General features: G+C 44.5%; 1 protein-coding gene across 1 annotated transcript; it reads left to right on the forward strand.

Annotated features, from left to right (window-relative positions):
• Positions 1-12454: 12454 nt before the first annotated feature.
• On the forward strand, positions 12455-14526 carry LOC100275158 (Photosynthetic NDH subunit of subcomplex B 1 chloroplastic). The gene is made up of 6 exons (NM_001149316.2): positions 12455-13068; positions 13159-13349; positions 13428-13685; positions 13772-13889; positions 14000-14085; positions 14180-14526. The coding sequence occupies exons 1-6, from the start codon at positions 12502-12504 to the stop codon at positions 14358-14360; spliced, it is 1401 nt and encodes a 466-aa protein (NP_001142788.1). The 5' UTR covers positions 12455-12501; the 3' UTR covers positions 14361-14526.
• The last annotated feature ends 414 nt before the right edge of the window (positions 14527-14940 follow it).

A 14940-nucleotide genomic window follows, 5' to 3' on the forward strand; every position in this document is an offset into this window, starting at 1 on the left:
CATAGACCGGTATACCTTTTGATCTACGAACTTACCTTTAGTTTGAGGTCCAAGTGCCCATTTGTCCCCAATGGTGCCTTGATGGGATTCACATCCTTCATTCCAAACTTCTTGAGAATGTCTTGTGTGTACTTCGTTTGAGAGATGAAGGTGTCGTCCTTGAGTTGTTTGACTTGTAATCCTAGGAAGTAGTTCAGCTTGCGCATCATAGACATCTCAAACTTTTGCACCATTAGCCTGTTGAACTCCTCACAAGACTTTTGATTGGTAGAACTGAATTTTATGTCATCGACATAAATTTGGCATACAAATAAAATCTCCATTTCAAGTCTTAGTAAAGGGAGTGGGATTGGCTTTCCCAACCTTGAATGAATTAGAAATTAAAATGTCTCTAAGGTATTCGTACCATGCTCTAGGTGCTTGCTTAAGCTCATAGAGCGCCTTAAATATTTTGTACACATGGTCGAGATACCTATCATCCTTAAAGCTAGGCGGTTGCTCCATATAGAGTTCCTCCTTGATTGGTCCATTGACGAAGGCGCTCTTCACGTCCATTTGAACAAGCTTAAAATAATGGTGAGCATCATAGGCCAAAAGAATGTGAATAGACTCTAGCCTAGCTACAGGAGCAAAAGTCTTGTCGAAATCCAAACATGTGACTTGGCCATAACCTTTTTCCACGAGTCGAGCCTTGTTTCTCGTCATCACTCCATGCTCATCTTGTTTGTTGTGAAACACCCACTTGGTTTCCATAACATTTTGTTTTGGACGTGTAACTAAGTTGCAAACTTCATTTCTCTTGAAGTTATTGAGCTCCTCTTGCATCGCCACCATCCAGTTTGGATCATTCAAAGCTTCTTCAACCCTGAAAGCTCAATTGAGGAAATAAAAGAGTAATGCTCACAAAAATTTTCAACATGTGAACGAGTGGTTACTCCTTTGTTGATGTTCCCTAGGATCATGTCCACCGGATGGTCCCCACCGGATGGTCCCTTTGGATGGTGGAGCAGACTCGAGGGGTGCGACGCTTGTGGACCTTCTTCTTCCTCCTTGTCTTCTTCTTCATTAGCTCCCCCTTGATCATTACCATTGATGAGTACATCAACTGCAACACGAGTATGACTACACCAGTAGCACCTCCACCTGAGGCGCCACTTCCCTCCTCAGCTGGGCCAACTCCACCTTAGGCGCCACTTCCTTCATTAGCTAGGCCAATCACTCGGGCCTGTGCAAGAGATATTAACTTTGTCATGCTACTAAATAATGATGGATCAGAAGAATAGACAACCGGCCCAATTGCGGCCCAAGGTGGAGGACCTAGGATGGGCCTCCCCAAGGGTTGCGTTTTTCACCATGGCCGCCACCATGGGTTGCTCCCCCTCTCTATTTATCCAAGAGATGCGCCTCCTTTTGTTTCTTGAGATTTTTTTACATTAGCCTTAGCTATTTTTGAACTCGTGAAGATTAGCGTTGTCTTCGTGTATTCAGAACTCCACCCTTGAGTAATAGATTAGATTGCTCGCATCTTTTTCTTGTCCGTTCTTCGATTGCGTCCAGGAAACAATCTTCATGATAAGGCTGATCTTGCACCAGCAAGATCGGTAACCACAGGGACTTGGTTCAGTGATTGCATTGGCGCCTCGGGCTTGCTTGTCGTAGTCAGATCGTGAGGATCATCTTCTGCCAGTTCGGAATTATCTCCACTCACAGAAAGATAGGGCACTTCAGCCTTATCAAGTGGTATCAGATTCTAGGTTGATCGGTGAGTTTATCGAGTGTTTTTCATCTCCTACAGTCCATGAAACCACATTAGAATTTAGGTTAGACCTTATCCCAGCACCCTTTTGAGCCTCACACTTTCTTTCAATAATTTGCATTGTTGAATTTGTGTCCTATCGTGTCATTTGTTGCTGGTTGTATTGTTTTTTAGTTCGCGATCCTTCTTTCTTCCACTTTTCAAACCTTAGCAGGTCACCACCATCTTCCGTTTGATCACGCCACACACCGAGTCAACACCACTTCCTTGTTATTCTCCTTCGGTTACATAAAAACAGAAAAAAAGGGAAAAGAAAAAAGGGAAAGAAAAAAAGAAAAGGAAAGGATAGAACCAGAAAATAGATCAAAAAAGGGGGATAGGATACAAAGCGGTTGTCTAATCTTGATCGTTTTTGTTCGAAAGTTCTAGAGGATTCGGACGTCCTGTAGTAAAATGGCCATAACTTTTTGCTCGGAACTCCGATTGCAGTGCTCTTTTTCCGGAAAGCTCTCGAAAAGTTCTATACAGTTCACCCGACGTAGCATCGGGTGATTGTTCCAAAAAAATCAAAAAATTGTTAAGACAGTGTACCAGCGCCGGGAAGTTTTTCTGCATACTCTTGCTCCCCTTCCTCGGTAACTCTGCATTGCAGCAGTTTGTTTCCCATCCTTCCTTTGCACGTGTTGCCAGAAACATAATTTTATGTTTTGCACTATAATTCAACTTTGCATTATTGTTTGATCGTGCTAATCCTTGATTTGAGTGCAGCCTACCAAGAACTCCACATATTTCAACGACGAGTAGGTTTCTGTTTCTCCAGGCAATCGCTCATGCAATCTTTCACCGGTTCTGCCTGTTGGCTACAGTTCACCCCAGTGTGCTTAGTAAGAACGAATAAGAACTTGATAACAGCATTGCATTGAGCGATTTGCTACCACCATTCCCCTGTTGTCGTAGGTCTTTCGCTTTTTGGTGTTTGCGCTAACTTTGGCAGGAGCAAACGACACAATGGATGTCAAGGTGCAGGAAGTATGGGGACAAGTTGATGGACTTATTGGTGACATTAGGACGATGCATGAACGACTTGATTCAACTGTCACTTCGACGACCGCGCGTTTCAACCAGCTTGACCTCACTCAAACGGCTACTCGAACCACACTCGACACCATCCTAGCACGCCTTGATGCGTTGACTGCGAAGATGGTGGACTATGGCGGTGTTACTGAGCAGGACGATGGAGATCGTCGAGGTCGTGAACGTCGTGTGGTTTGTCATACCCCTAATGACTCATTTGCTAAGATTAAATTTACAATTCCATCTTTTAATGGAAAATATGATCCTGCAGCATATCTTGATTGGGAATTGGAGGTAGAACAGAAATTTTCATGCCATGATATTCCTGAAAATACCCAAGTTAAGGCTGCCATCAGTGAATTTACTGATTTTGCTTTAATTTTGTGGCGTGAGTAACAGTGTCATTACTTGGGCTCAATTAAAAAATGCCATGCACCATAGATTTGTTCCTTCCTATTATGCTCGTGATTTGCTTAACAAAATGCAATGTTTTCAACAAGGTTCACAATATGTTGAGGAATATTACCAGGAGTTACAAAAGGGCATGATTCATTGTGGTTTGGTAGAATCAGAAGACGCTGCTATGGCACATTTTCATGGTGGTTTCAATAGGGAAATTCAAGATATACTTGATTATAAGGATTATTTTGATATCACTACATTATTTGAAAATACTTGAAAAGTTGAACGTGAATTGCAGGTACGACGATCGAAGACATATACTAACTCTTTTGCAGGACGGGGTCCGACACACAGCTCAACTCCTTCCAGCCCTGCGCCTCCTACGCCCATCACTACACCGTGCACAGGGACAGCCAAGCCTGCAGCGCTTTCCACCAAAGGCATCGTTTCTTCCACAGGATGTATACAAGATATTCAGTGCCATCGTTGCTGAGGATTTGGACACATGATTTTGGACTGCCCAAACAAGTGTACCTTGCTTATACATGACAATGGTGAGTACTCTTCAGCTAGTGATTCTGAGGAAACTAGTCATGCTATGATTGCCACTAACCATGTAGAAAATGAGGAAGTACACGTTAATCCCATCGACACCGATAGGTATGGGAGTCTTGTTGTGCAGCGTGTTCTCAGCACACAGGTTACCCAGGCCGAAAAAATCAGCGACACACTCTATTCTATACCAAGGGTGTTGTGCAAGAACGGTTGATTCACATCATCATCGATAGTGGCAGATACAAAAATTTGGCAAGTACAACTTTGGTAGAGAAATTATCCTTAACCACTCGCACACACCCATATCCCTATCACATTCAATGGCTTAATGATGGTGGTAAAATAAAGGTAACACGCTCGGTAGCTGTCCCCTTTTCGCTGGGGTCTTATTCTGATTATGTTGATTGTGATGTTATTCCTATGGAAGCATGCTCTTTGTTATTGGGTCGACCTTGGCAATATGATACTGATAGTTTACATCATGGTCATTCGAGTCATTATTCTTTCATGTTTAGAGGCCAGAAAATAGTTATACATCAAATGATCTTAGTAGGGCTGCTAAGACTACACAACAAGTAAAATCTCCATCAGCCACACCTGTTAAATCTGAAATAAAGTTGAATGCTCTTGTTTTACTTGCTACACGTGCTGATTTTGATGATTTACATGAGGCTCATGTGCCCTGTTATGCACTTGTTTGCTTGTGTATGCTTGTTTCGCTTGACGATGCACCGTCTTTGGATATACCCCCTTCTGTTAACTGTTTGCAGGAGTATGTTGATGTCTTTCCCAGGGACTTACCACCAGGTCTTCCACAACTCCGCATCGAGCATTAGATCGATCTCATCCCCGGTGCTTCTCTTCCGAACTGCGCCCCGTACCGTACAAATCCAGATAAGACGAAGGAGATCCAGCGCCAGGTGCAGATGCTGCTTGATAAAGGATACATTCATGAGTCTCTAAGCCATTGCTCGTGTGACGGAACCTCCCAAGGTATTAGGCCCACCTACAGTTGTCCTTGTCCTAAGGACCTTGGACAATCCTGTAGATGCACATAATCACTCGACAAGTTCGGTAATTGTATCCTCATCATTTCGCCCAAGAGCGCTTCACCCATCATGCAGATATTACATCACATCGGAGGAAAGAATAAGCAGAAGCAAATTACAATAACTTAATTTACATTCATAGAGAGAGTATTGTTATTACAATACCAGGGTACTATGAGTGCATAACATATTATTATTACAGACCCGAGAGGCAAAACACCCTCCCGCACAAATGAGTATTGTTTTTAAAGTGGGAGGCCAACATCCTCCCGTGACTGACTTCACTGATGGGGCTCATCATTGGGTACCACCTTTGAATAGAAACATCAAAAGTCTGTTGTTTCCTCACCTACAACAACATGGGTTCGAAAACCCTGAGTACGGAGTGTACTTTCGCAAGTCTTACCTGTCAAAAGAAAAGACTCTCAAGGATATGCTGGCTTGAGGGAGTCAAGGTAAGGCTTAATCAAGAATCAAGACTCTGTTTGCAAAAATGCTTACTATCAGTGGATCCTTAAAAATCCAATTTTATTATCAAGCTGAGTCATTACCTACAACTAGAGTTCTTTCTACCCTAGTTCAAGTACTTGCCCTACACTAGCTGTCTTTTATCACCTTTTTTCTTTACTAGATTGCTACGTGTAGGGCAATGACCAAGTGTTCATGCCCGAGAAGTAACGGTGATCCGAATCGATTAATACTCAGCTGGGGATCTCCAACCACACGACGTATGTAGCACTTAAGCCTTGCATATGTCAACTCGCCATCGGGTTTCATAAGGCCAGACCGGGTTCACGCCAACCGAGAGCACAGATACACCACCGTCCAGCCTCTTGCCACAGAGGGTACATGCTACTCTCGCCATCTCTCCACTCCCATTGCGTGTTGGCCTTTCTGGTATTAGTCTGCCCGAGGCAAAGCGTACCCATGACGAGGCATGTGTCCAATTAAAAGGTCATCAATCATCAAGCCTACATCGACACGGTCCTTAATCGACTCAGACGGAGATACTACACCGAGACTCTCTTCTCGTGCAAGTCAACCGCCCGGTCTTAGCTTTATCATTTAAAATCCCAAAGTTTGGTACCTAGCATAGGTACATCTTGTCCGATGTTGAATCCATCACGACCATGATGGATCCACCATCAAGTTTTATTTTTGAAAACATCCCATTCCATCTGAAGCATCATCTTTGGTTTAAAACAAAACCTTTTTTATTTTCTAAAGCAAGACTACGCATCAGAAAACCTTTTTATTAAAACAGGTAATCAAGGAAGGATAAACAGTTTCAAGGAAGGAAATGCAGCAATTGGCTTAACACCCAATTCCTATCACCTAATGCATCATTCAAGTGATAAAGAGTTTAAAATCACAAGGAAAAGTAAATGCACCGGGGCTTGCCTTGTGTTGTAGGGGAGTCAGCATCTGTTCCACAGATATCAAAATAAAAACAGTTCCCGGCAAGTGGATTTTCAACTGGTGGTGCAGTCTCTTCTTCTTCAACACTTACTTCTTCTTCGTTTTCTATACATAACCATACATATACATGAATGCTCATGTGATGCTATGAATATGCAATTATAATAGAGATACATCAAGTTGTATCATGAATACAACTTTCCTTCACGGTACACCAGGGATACTAGGGTTTGCTGAGTCATTATTCTACTAGGATAAGGCAATTAATACTTATAAAGCTAGGGTTTTGGGCTTTGGGGATCAAACAATGTCCAAAACATGTCAAACTTCACCCATGGGTTCTAATTATCAAATTAAGTTTACCCAAAACGTTTTATGATTTTTGGAGTTATTTAGTAATTTCTAAAATTCCAAAAGTCTAGATTTAGGCCTTTTTAAATACTAAATAATTCCTGGTTGGGGCTAAAAATCTTGGAACTATTTTTATTAAATACTAGGGAAATTTAGGAATCTAGTAAAATTGGTCTCATATTTTTAGCATTTTTCTAGAAATTTCTATAAATTTCCTAATCTATCAGCAAAAAGAAAAAGAGAAACAATGAATAGTGTTGGGCTCCATTCAGCCCAAGTCGGCTTGCAGACAGGAGAACCACGCGTGCGCCCGCGTCCGCGCTGGCGACTTTACACCGAGGACCCTAGTCATCCAAATAACCTGTAAAGAGTCCTTAGCACTATTGCTCTGTGTCTCTAACCTTCGCAGTTAGGCCCCTACATTTCTATTTCTTCGCAGCGCTAGGTCCACGACGGTGGACGGCGATGAGCGCGCTATCCGGTGAGCCTGTACCGTTCGGAATACGCAGAGGCTAAGCTTCTTACTTGGTTGACACCAAATACTACCCTTGGCGGCCTTAATCCCTCAACTAATTTCACGAATCCGAGTCGGAATCACTCTATCCACAACGACTGCAAGAACCGAGGACGACTCGAGGTGTTCTTGGCAATCTAGCATGGTATAGTTCAATTGGCTGGGCCGATAAGCATCCATATCACACCAAGGTGCTGAAACGAGAGCAAGGAGGGTATGAACGGACCTGGAAACGGCGGTCCACGACACGACGGCTCACGGCGACGCAGAGAACCGAATTGGGAGAAGAAAGAAATTAGGGCGCTATGGTGGCTAATCGGAGGAAGGGGCGGGTGCTCTGGCTTCGTGGCAACCTAACGGAGCTAGCTGCACCATCAATTTATAGTGTCCGAGAGCAGTGGTGGCTAATTTTGAGAAGTTGTGCTGGCGGCCGGAGAGAGGAGAAGTGCACAGGCGCGGGTGATCGTGGCTTTCACCGTGGCAAGGCCTCCGGCGATGGATGGACCTACATCAACGGTTTACTGCGACATGTTACAGCTACTAGGCACGTGGCGCACAGTCGATAAGCGGCCAACGCCGGCGAGGGCCATCTCGGCCGGTCACAGGTGAAGTGGGTACGGTGAACCCACTAGTGATCGGGTCCAAGCCTATCCGGTGTCAAGATTTTTACTCCGCTGCGATTATCTCCTCACCAGTGAGCACGAATCGCGGCACCGGCGCATATCACAGTGCATGGGTCACCGGCGGCGAGGGGTGATGCACCAGAAGATCTTTCTCAGTCTACTGTACCATCGAAACCGTTCATCAGAGCGCCTGACAGAGCAACTTCAGAGATGTTTTTCATAAATTTTTGTGTGGCAACTCCCTAATCCGTCTTTAACAAAGTTAATCTCCAATATACCAGCTCCAATTCTACTATAGAAACTTGGGTCATTTACTCACTCGATTAAGCTTAAATCAACTTCAAAGTTTCTCAAAAGTCACTGGTAGCCCAGATTCAGTCTCAAGACTATCTAACAGCCAGACTTTAGGTCCATTTTACTCCAAATTTTGTATGCCACAAAGGCTTAATCACTCAAGCAAAATTGTACTCTTATCATAGCTCTACAAATTTGATGTGTTGACCTAGGGCAAAATCCTTATAGATTTAGAGATATAGAGCTCCAAAGTTGACCCCATTGTACTGAAATTCAAACTTAACCTTATAAAGCTCATGGGGTACTTTTGTAAAGAAGTCCAAATTTCTCTACATTACATGAAAATCTTACAATGTAAAAGTTACTTGGTTTGTGATGCTCTATCACTTTGCTACTTGCACTTTGGTCCAAAAGTGCCTTGAATTTACATTTAACCCTCTAGGGTTCCAATCAGGGTTTTCTAGGGTTTCTTTTAGGGTTTTGAGTAGTTTAGGGTTTTTGTGCCACTCAAACCCAACACTCTAGATATCTTATGAACATTTCTAAGGACTTATAAGATCTTTACCTATTTGGGCTTCACTTTCCTCCATAAGCCCTAATTCATGGTTAAGTACTCTACCCTAGGGTTAATCACACATCAAGTCACCTCATCACAACTTCTTTGAAATTTTTACCTAGTGAATGTATTCTAGGTGTGACAAACAATATGAAATGTCAATGCACATGATGTCATGCTCAAGTTTTAGTGCCAGTAACACCAGGGGTGTTACAGCTCGGTTCCTGTTTTACTCGTTCCAAACAAAGATGGATTGTGGCGTATGTGTGTAGATTGTCATGCTATTAATAACATCACAGTTCATTATAGATATCCTATACCACACCTTGATGACATGCTAGATGAGCTTAGTGGTGCCGTTATTTCTCTAAGGTTGATTTGCGTAGCGGTTACCATCAGATTAGAATGAAACTAGGTGATGAATGGAAAACGACTTTTAAAACAAAATTTGGATTATATGAATGGTTGGTTATGCCATTTGGCTTAACTAATGATCCCAACACCTTTATGTGTTTAATGAACAAAGTTCTACGGCCCTTCAAAGATTTGTTTGTTGATGTCTATTTCGATGATATCCTTTTTTATAGCAAGTCTATGGAAGAGCATTTAGAACATTTCCGTGCTGTTTTTGATGCTTTGCGTGCTACTCGCTTGTTTGGTAACATGGACAAATGCACTTTTTGCATGCAATGTGTCTTGTTTCTTGGTTATGTGGTTACTCCACAGGGCATTGAGGTGGATAGCAGCAAGGTTGAAGCTATTCAGGGCTAGCCTACACCGACGACGGTCATGCAGATTCGAAGTTTTCTTGGACTTACAGGATTTTTACCGCCGGTTCATGTGTGATTTCAGCTCCATTGCTGCCCCTTTGCACGAACTCACAAAGAAAGGTGTGTCTTTTGCTTGGGGCCCACATAAGAAGAGGCGTTCAACACTTTGAAAGATAAGTTAACCCATGCTTCACTCTTACAATTGCTTGACTTTCAGAAAGTGTTTGAACTTGAATGTGATGCTAGTGGTATTGGGTTAGGTGCTATTTTGTTACAAGAAAGAAAACAGGTAGCTTATTTCAGTGAAAAATTAAGAGGTGCTAGCTTGAGATATTCTACTTATGATAAGGAGCTTTATGCTTTAGTCCGCACTTTACAAACATGGCAGCACTACCTTTGGCCTCGCGAGTTTATAATTCATTCTGATCATCAGGCTTTAAAACATATTTGTACCCAAACAAATCTGAATCGTCATCATGCTAGTTGGGTAGAATTCATCGAGTCTTTTCCTTACATCACTAAACACAAGAACGGGAAGGAAAATGTCATTGCTGATGCGTTGTCCCGTAGATATATCATGCTTTCACAATTAGAATTTAGAATCTTTGGCTTGCAAACTATGAAAGATCAATATGTCGATGATGTTGGTTTTAAAGATATATTTATAAATTGTAAGGATGGCAAACCCTGGGGAAATTTCACGTACAAGATGGATTTTTGTTCCATACTATCAAGCTGTGTATTCCAGCAAGCTCGATCCGTCTTTTGTTGCTGCATGAAGCTCATGGAGGCGGCCTCATGGGGCACTTTGGCGTTTACAAGACACATGAGGTGTTGGCTGCACACATCTTTTGGTCCTGGATGCGCTGTGATGTTGAGCGTCTTGTTGCACGTTGTACTACTTGCTAGAAAGCTAAGTCACGTTTGGGCAACCATGGTTTGTACATGCCTTTGTCTGTCCCTTCTTCCCCTTGGCTTGATATTTCTATGGACTTTGTTTTGGGATTGCCTAGAACAAAGAAGGGAAGGGATAGCATTTTTGTGGTGGTTGATAGATTCTCTAAAATGGCTCATTTTATACCTTGTCATAAAACTAATGATGCTAGCATTGTTGCTGAATTATTCTTTAGAGAGATTATTCGTTTACATAGTATTCCAAAAATAATAGCCTCTAATCGCGATGCAAAGTTTATAAGCCATTTCTGGAGATCGCTTTAGAATAAATTGGGAACTAAATTGATGTTTAGCACTACTTGTCATCCTCAGACTGATGGTAGTAAATAGAACTTTATCTACAATGCTTAGTGTTGTTTTAGACAAGAATTTGAGACGTTGGGAGGATTGCTTGCCTCATATTGAATTTGCTTATAATCATGCCACACATTCTTCTACAAAGATGTGCCCTTTTCAGATTGTTTATGGTTACATTCCTAGGGCACCTATTAATTTGATTTCACTTAATGCTGCGAGTTGAACAAATGATTACCATACATGAACAAACAAAACAGAACATTGCTGCTATTAGTGCGAAAAATCAAGTTGTTGGTAGTAAAGGAAGAAAACTTGTTACTGTTGAGCCAGATGATATGATTTGGTTGCACTTGAGAAAGGATCGGTTTCCTACTTTGCGCCGTTCTAAATTAATGCCTCGTGCTGCTAGTCCTTTTAAGGTGCTAACAAAGATTAATGATAATGCTTATATCCTTGACCTGCTTGCGGAATTTGGTGTTTTCACTAGTTTTAATATTACAAATTTGAAACCATACATGGGCGAGGATGACGAGTTACCGTCGAGGACGACTTCACATAAAGAAGGGGATGATGATAAGGACATCAACTGCAACACAAGTACAACTACACCAGCAGCACCTCCACCTCAGGCGCCACTTCCCTCCTCAGCTAGGCCAACTCCACCTCAGACGCCACTTCCTTTATTAGCTGGGCCAATCACTCGGGCTCGTGCAAGAGATCTTAACTTCGTCATGCTACTGATTAATGAGGGACCAGAAGAGGGACCAGAAGAATAGACTGTCTGCGCTCGAAGGTGGAGGACCTAGGATGGGCCGCACCTAGAGTTGCGTTTTTTCACCTTATCCGCTACGAGGGGCTACGCCCCCTATATTTATCCAGGAGCTGTGCCTCATTTTGTTCTTTGACTTTTTTTACATTAGCCTTAGCTATTCCCGAACTCGCGCAGATTAGCGATGTCTTCGTGTATTCAGAACTCCACCCTCGAGTAATAGATTAGATTGATCGCATCTTTTTCTTGTCCGTTCTTCGATTGTATGGAGGAAACGATCTTCGTGATCAGGTTGATCTTGTACCAGCAAGGTCGGTAACCACATAGTGTTGGTTCAGCGATTGCGTTGGCGCCTCGGGCTTGCTCGTCGTAGTTGGATTGTGAGAGTTATGTTCCGCCAGATCGAAATTATCTACACTCACCGAAAGATCGAATACTTTGGCCTTATCAGCCATTATCTTGAGGTACCTATTCCTCATCTTGACATGGGGGTTGTGGCTAGGTAGAGGAAGAAGGTTGTTGATTTTGCACTTGTGGCTCTTGCGGTGGTAGGTACGTCTCTAATTATCATATTCCTTAGTGTGCTTGTAGGTGCTTCCTCGTTATTTAGTTCATCAAAGTCAACTTGCTCTCTTTGTCAGTCGTTAGTTTCATCAAACACAATGTTTCAAATTTCTAACCTGTTTGTATATTCAAATTCAAAAACGGTTTATGTGAATCTCAACTGAGAAACCGTGTTTCTTAGCTGGTTTCTGGTTTTATCGATTAAAACAGTTTGTTCCGGGCCCGGGCCCCGGGAAATGGACTGGTTTCTCCCGGTTTTCGAACTACGTGCACGAATGACCATCAATATATGCAAATACGTAAAAGGGAAAAGAGCCCAATAAACCAAAAGGCAGATGTATGCCAGCACCATCAGCACGCACTTTATTATCCCTCGCCGTCCACACATCCAGCACCAAATCCAAAAACCCCATCTCCCACCTCTCCTTCCTTACCGGAAGAGAAAAAAAGATGAAAACCAAACGAACATACACAGATACAAGCACAGCAGCAACGATATCCAAAGCTAGCAGCTCATCAGATAGGCAAACACCAAGAAGCTAAGCTAGCGCGCCATGCAGACGCCGACCATGTCGACGTCCATGGCCACCACGGCGCCAGCGAAGCCCCCCGCGCCGCCGCGGCAATGCTGCAGGTACCTCCTCCTCCCCTCCACCGGCCACCGCCGGAGCGTGGCGGCATGGTCTGCCAAAAAGAAGAACCCGTGGCTGGACCCGTTCGACGATGGGCCCGACGAGGAGTTCGATTACCAGGGCATGTTCTCCGGCGGGAAGCAGGAGGAAGACCCGCGGCCGCCCGAGGACCCTGAGAACCCGTACGGGTTCCTGAGGTTCCCGCAGGGCTACAACCCGGAGCTGGACAGCCTCGCCTCCAAGGTCCGCGGCGACGTGCGGCGCGCGTGCTGCGTCGTGTCGGGCGGCGTGTACGAAAACGTGCTTTTCTTCCCCGTCGTGCAGATGCTCAAGGACCGGTACCCCGGCGTGCTGGTGGACGTGGTGGCGTCGGCCAGGGGCAAGCAGGTGTACGAGATGTGCAAGAACGTCAGGTACGCTAACGTCTATGACCCCGACGACGACTGGCCGGAGCCCGCCGAATACACGCACATGCTCGGCGTCCTAAAGGTACGTACGTACTTGTGCTGCTATTCCATATGGAACATTTCCTCTGTTTTATGAGCTAAATCTCGTCATGCATGTTATTGCAACCGACAGAATAGGTACTATGATCTGATCATCTCCACGAGGCTGGCGGGGATCGGGCACGCGCTCTTCCTTTTCATGTCGTCGGCGCGCGACAAGGTCGGCTACGTTTACCCCAACGTCAACAGCGTCGGCGCGGGCCTCTTCCTCAACGAGATGTTCAAGGCGCCGACTAACAACCTCGCCGACGGCGGGTACCACATGTGAGAGCCCTCCATTTGCACAACGATTTGCTTGCTAGTTTTTCAATTGCGTTGCGTGCGAGTATGCAACTGTGCCAGGTATAAAGACATGCTGGAGTGGATCGGCCGGCCGGCGAAGAACGTTCCCCAGCAGCCGACACAGCCGCTGCGGGTGTCCATCTCCAAGAAGCTACGGGCGTACGTGGAGGACAAGTATAGCCGCGCCGGCGTGGAGAAGGGCAAGTACGTCGTCATCCACGGCATCGCCTCTGACTCCGTCGCCAACATGAAGTCCAGAGGCGACGACGACTGCCTTCTTCCCCTCGGGCACTGGGCTCAGATAGCCAAGGAAATCAGGTGTCTTGTATCGCTCATCATGGTCATTTAGGCATGCATCGACATGAACAGGGTGAGTGTGACCTAGCTCGTCGTCGCTTTGGCAGCTCCGGCGACAGGGGGCTCAAGCCTCTGTTCGTGATCCCTCATGAGAAGCACAGAGATGAAATCGAGGAGGAGGTGGGGGACGACACAAGCATCCTGTTCATCACCACCCCAGGCCAGGTAGGTGGCGCTACTAGTACATATACATGATAATCTCCAGTCCAGAATGAAATGGAACCTTAATTTGAATATGAAACATCACTTAATTACCTGACCGACTTCCAATTAAGCTCACCTGCCTCATCAACGACTCTGCCGGCGTCGTCGCGACCAATACCGCTGCCGTGCAGCTCGCCAACGCCCGCGACAAGCCATGGTAACTAAACTTGTCATATCATATTCATCGGTTCATAGCTAGTTGGTAGTTGCTTGTGCAATGCAATGAATTGATTTGGGTCTTGTCTCGCCAGTGTGGCGTTGTTCTCGTCGGCAGAGAAGGCAAGGCTGTTCCTGCCATACGTGGAGGGCAAGAGCAGCTGCACCGTCATATCTTCGGCGACGGGGAACCTGATCGACATCGACCTCAACGCGGTGAAGAATGTGGTGAAGGACTTGGAGCCCGCTCCCAGCTTCGCATTGGCACAGAAGTAGCAGCTGCGTTCCAACATCACCCCCATTGCTTTGTACATAGTTCAAACAGCAGCAACGCTAGAGAGAATGGTGCAGTATTACAAACTACAAACAGCACACATGCCGTGTATTCCGATGTTATAAATAACATCTCATATCAGCTATGCAACGAATAAAACTTAGAACACTATAATGTTATCTGGTCTCCTTGTTGCTTAGCCTGTCTGGGGGATATGTACGGTGGTCATGGTTTCCTTTCTCAAATGTTCCCCAGTGCTCCACATAATGCCGAACACCAAACCTCCTCTCGTACAAAAGTTAACACAATAACATATCACTGAACGCACAAATATGACAAGCCAAGATGTCAATCGAATCCCTTCTATCTTAGAATGCTCAACTATTTTGGACTCCAACTGCAGCAGAAGTATATTTTAGGACAGAGTCCATGTCATCTGAGTTTGTTCTGATGCTAAGCAGTGTTTGTGCAGATTCAAGTGCCTTCTCACCTCCCAATTCCAAAGTTGTCTCCTTATCAGACTCACTGTTGTCATGCTTCTGAGTGATGGTTGGAACTCTCCCTTAGTTCACAAATATACAA

Source organism: Zea mays, chromosome 10 (genome assembly GCF_902167145.1).
Source record: "Zea mays cultivar B73 chromosome 10, Zm-B73-REFERENCE-NAM-5.0, whole genome shotgun sequence".
Lineage (NCBI taxonomy): Eukaryota > Viridiplantae > Streptophyta > Magnoliopsida > Poales > Poaceae > Zea > Zea mays.

Coding starts and splice junctions, on each gene's coding strand:
- LOC100275158 (NM_001149316.2), top strand. CDS start 12,502: ATGCAGACGCCGACCATGTCGACGTCCATGGCCACCACGGCGCCAGCG. Junction 13,069..13,158: donor ACATGCTCGGCGTCCTAAAG/GTACGTACGTAC, acceptor TGCAACCGACAG/AATAGGTACTATGATCTGAT. Junction 13,890..13,999: donor TCATCACCACCCCAGGCCAG/GTAGGTGGCGCT, acceptor CTTCCAATTAAG/CTCACCTGCCTCATCAACGA.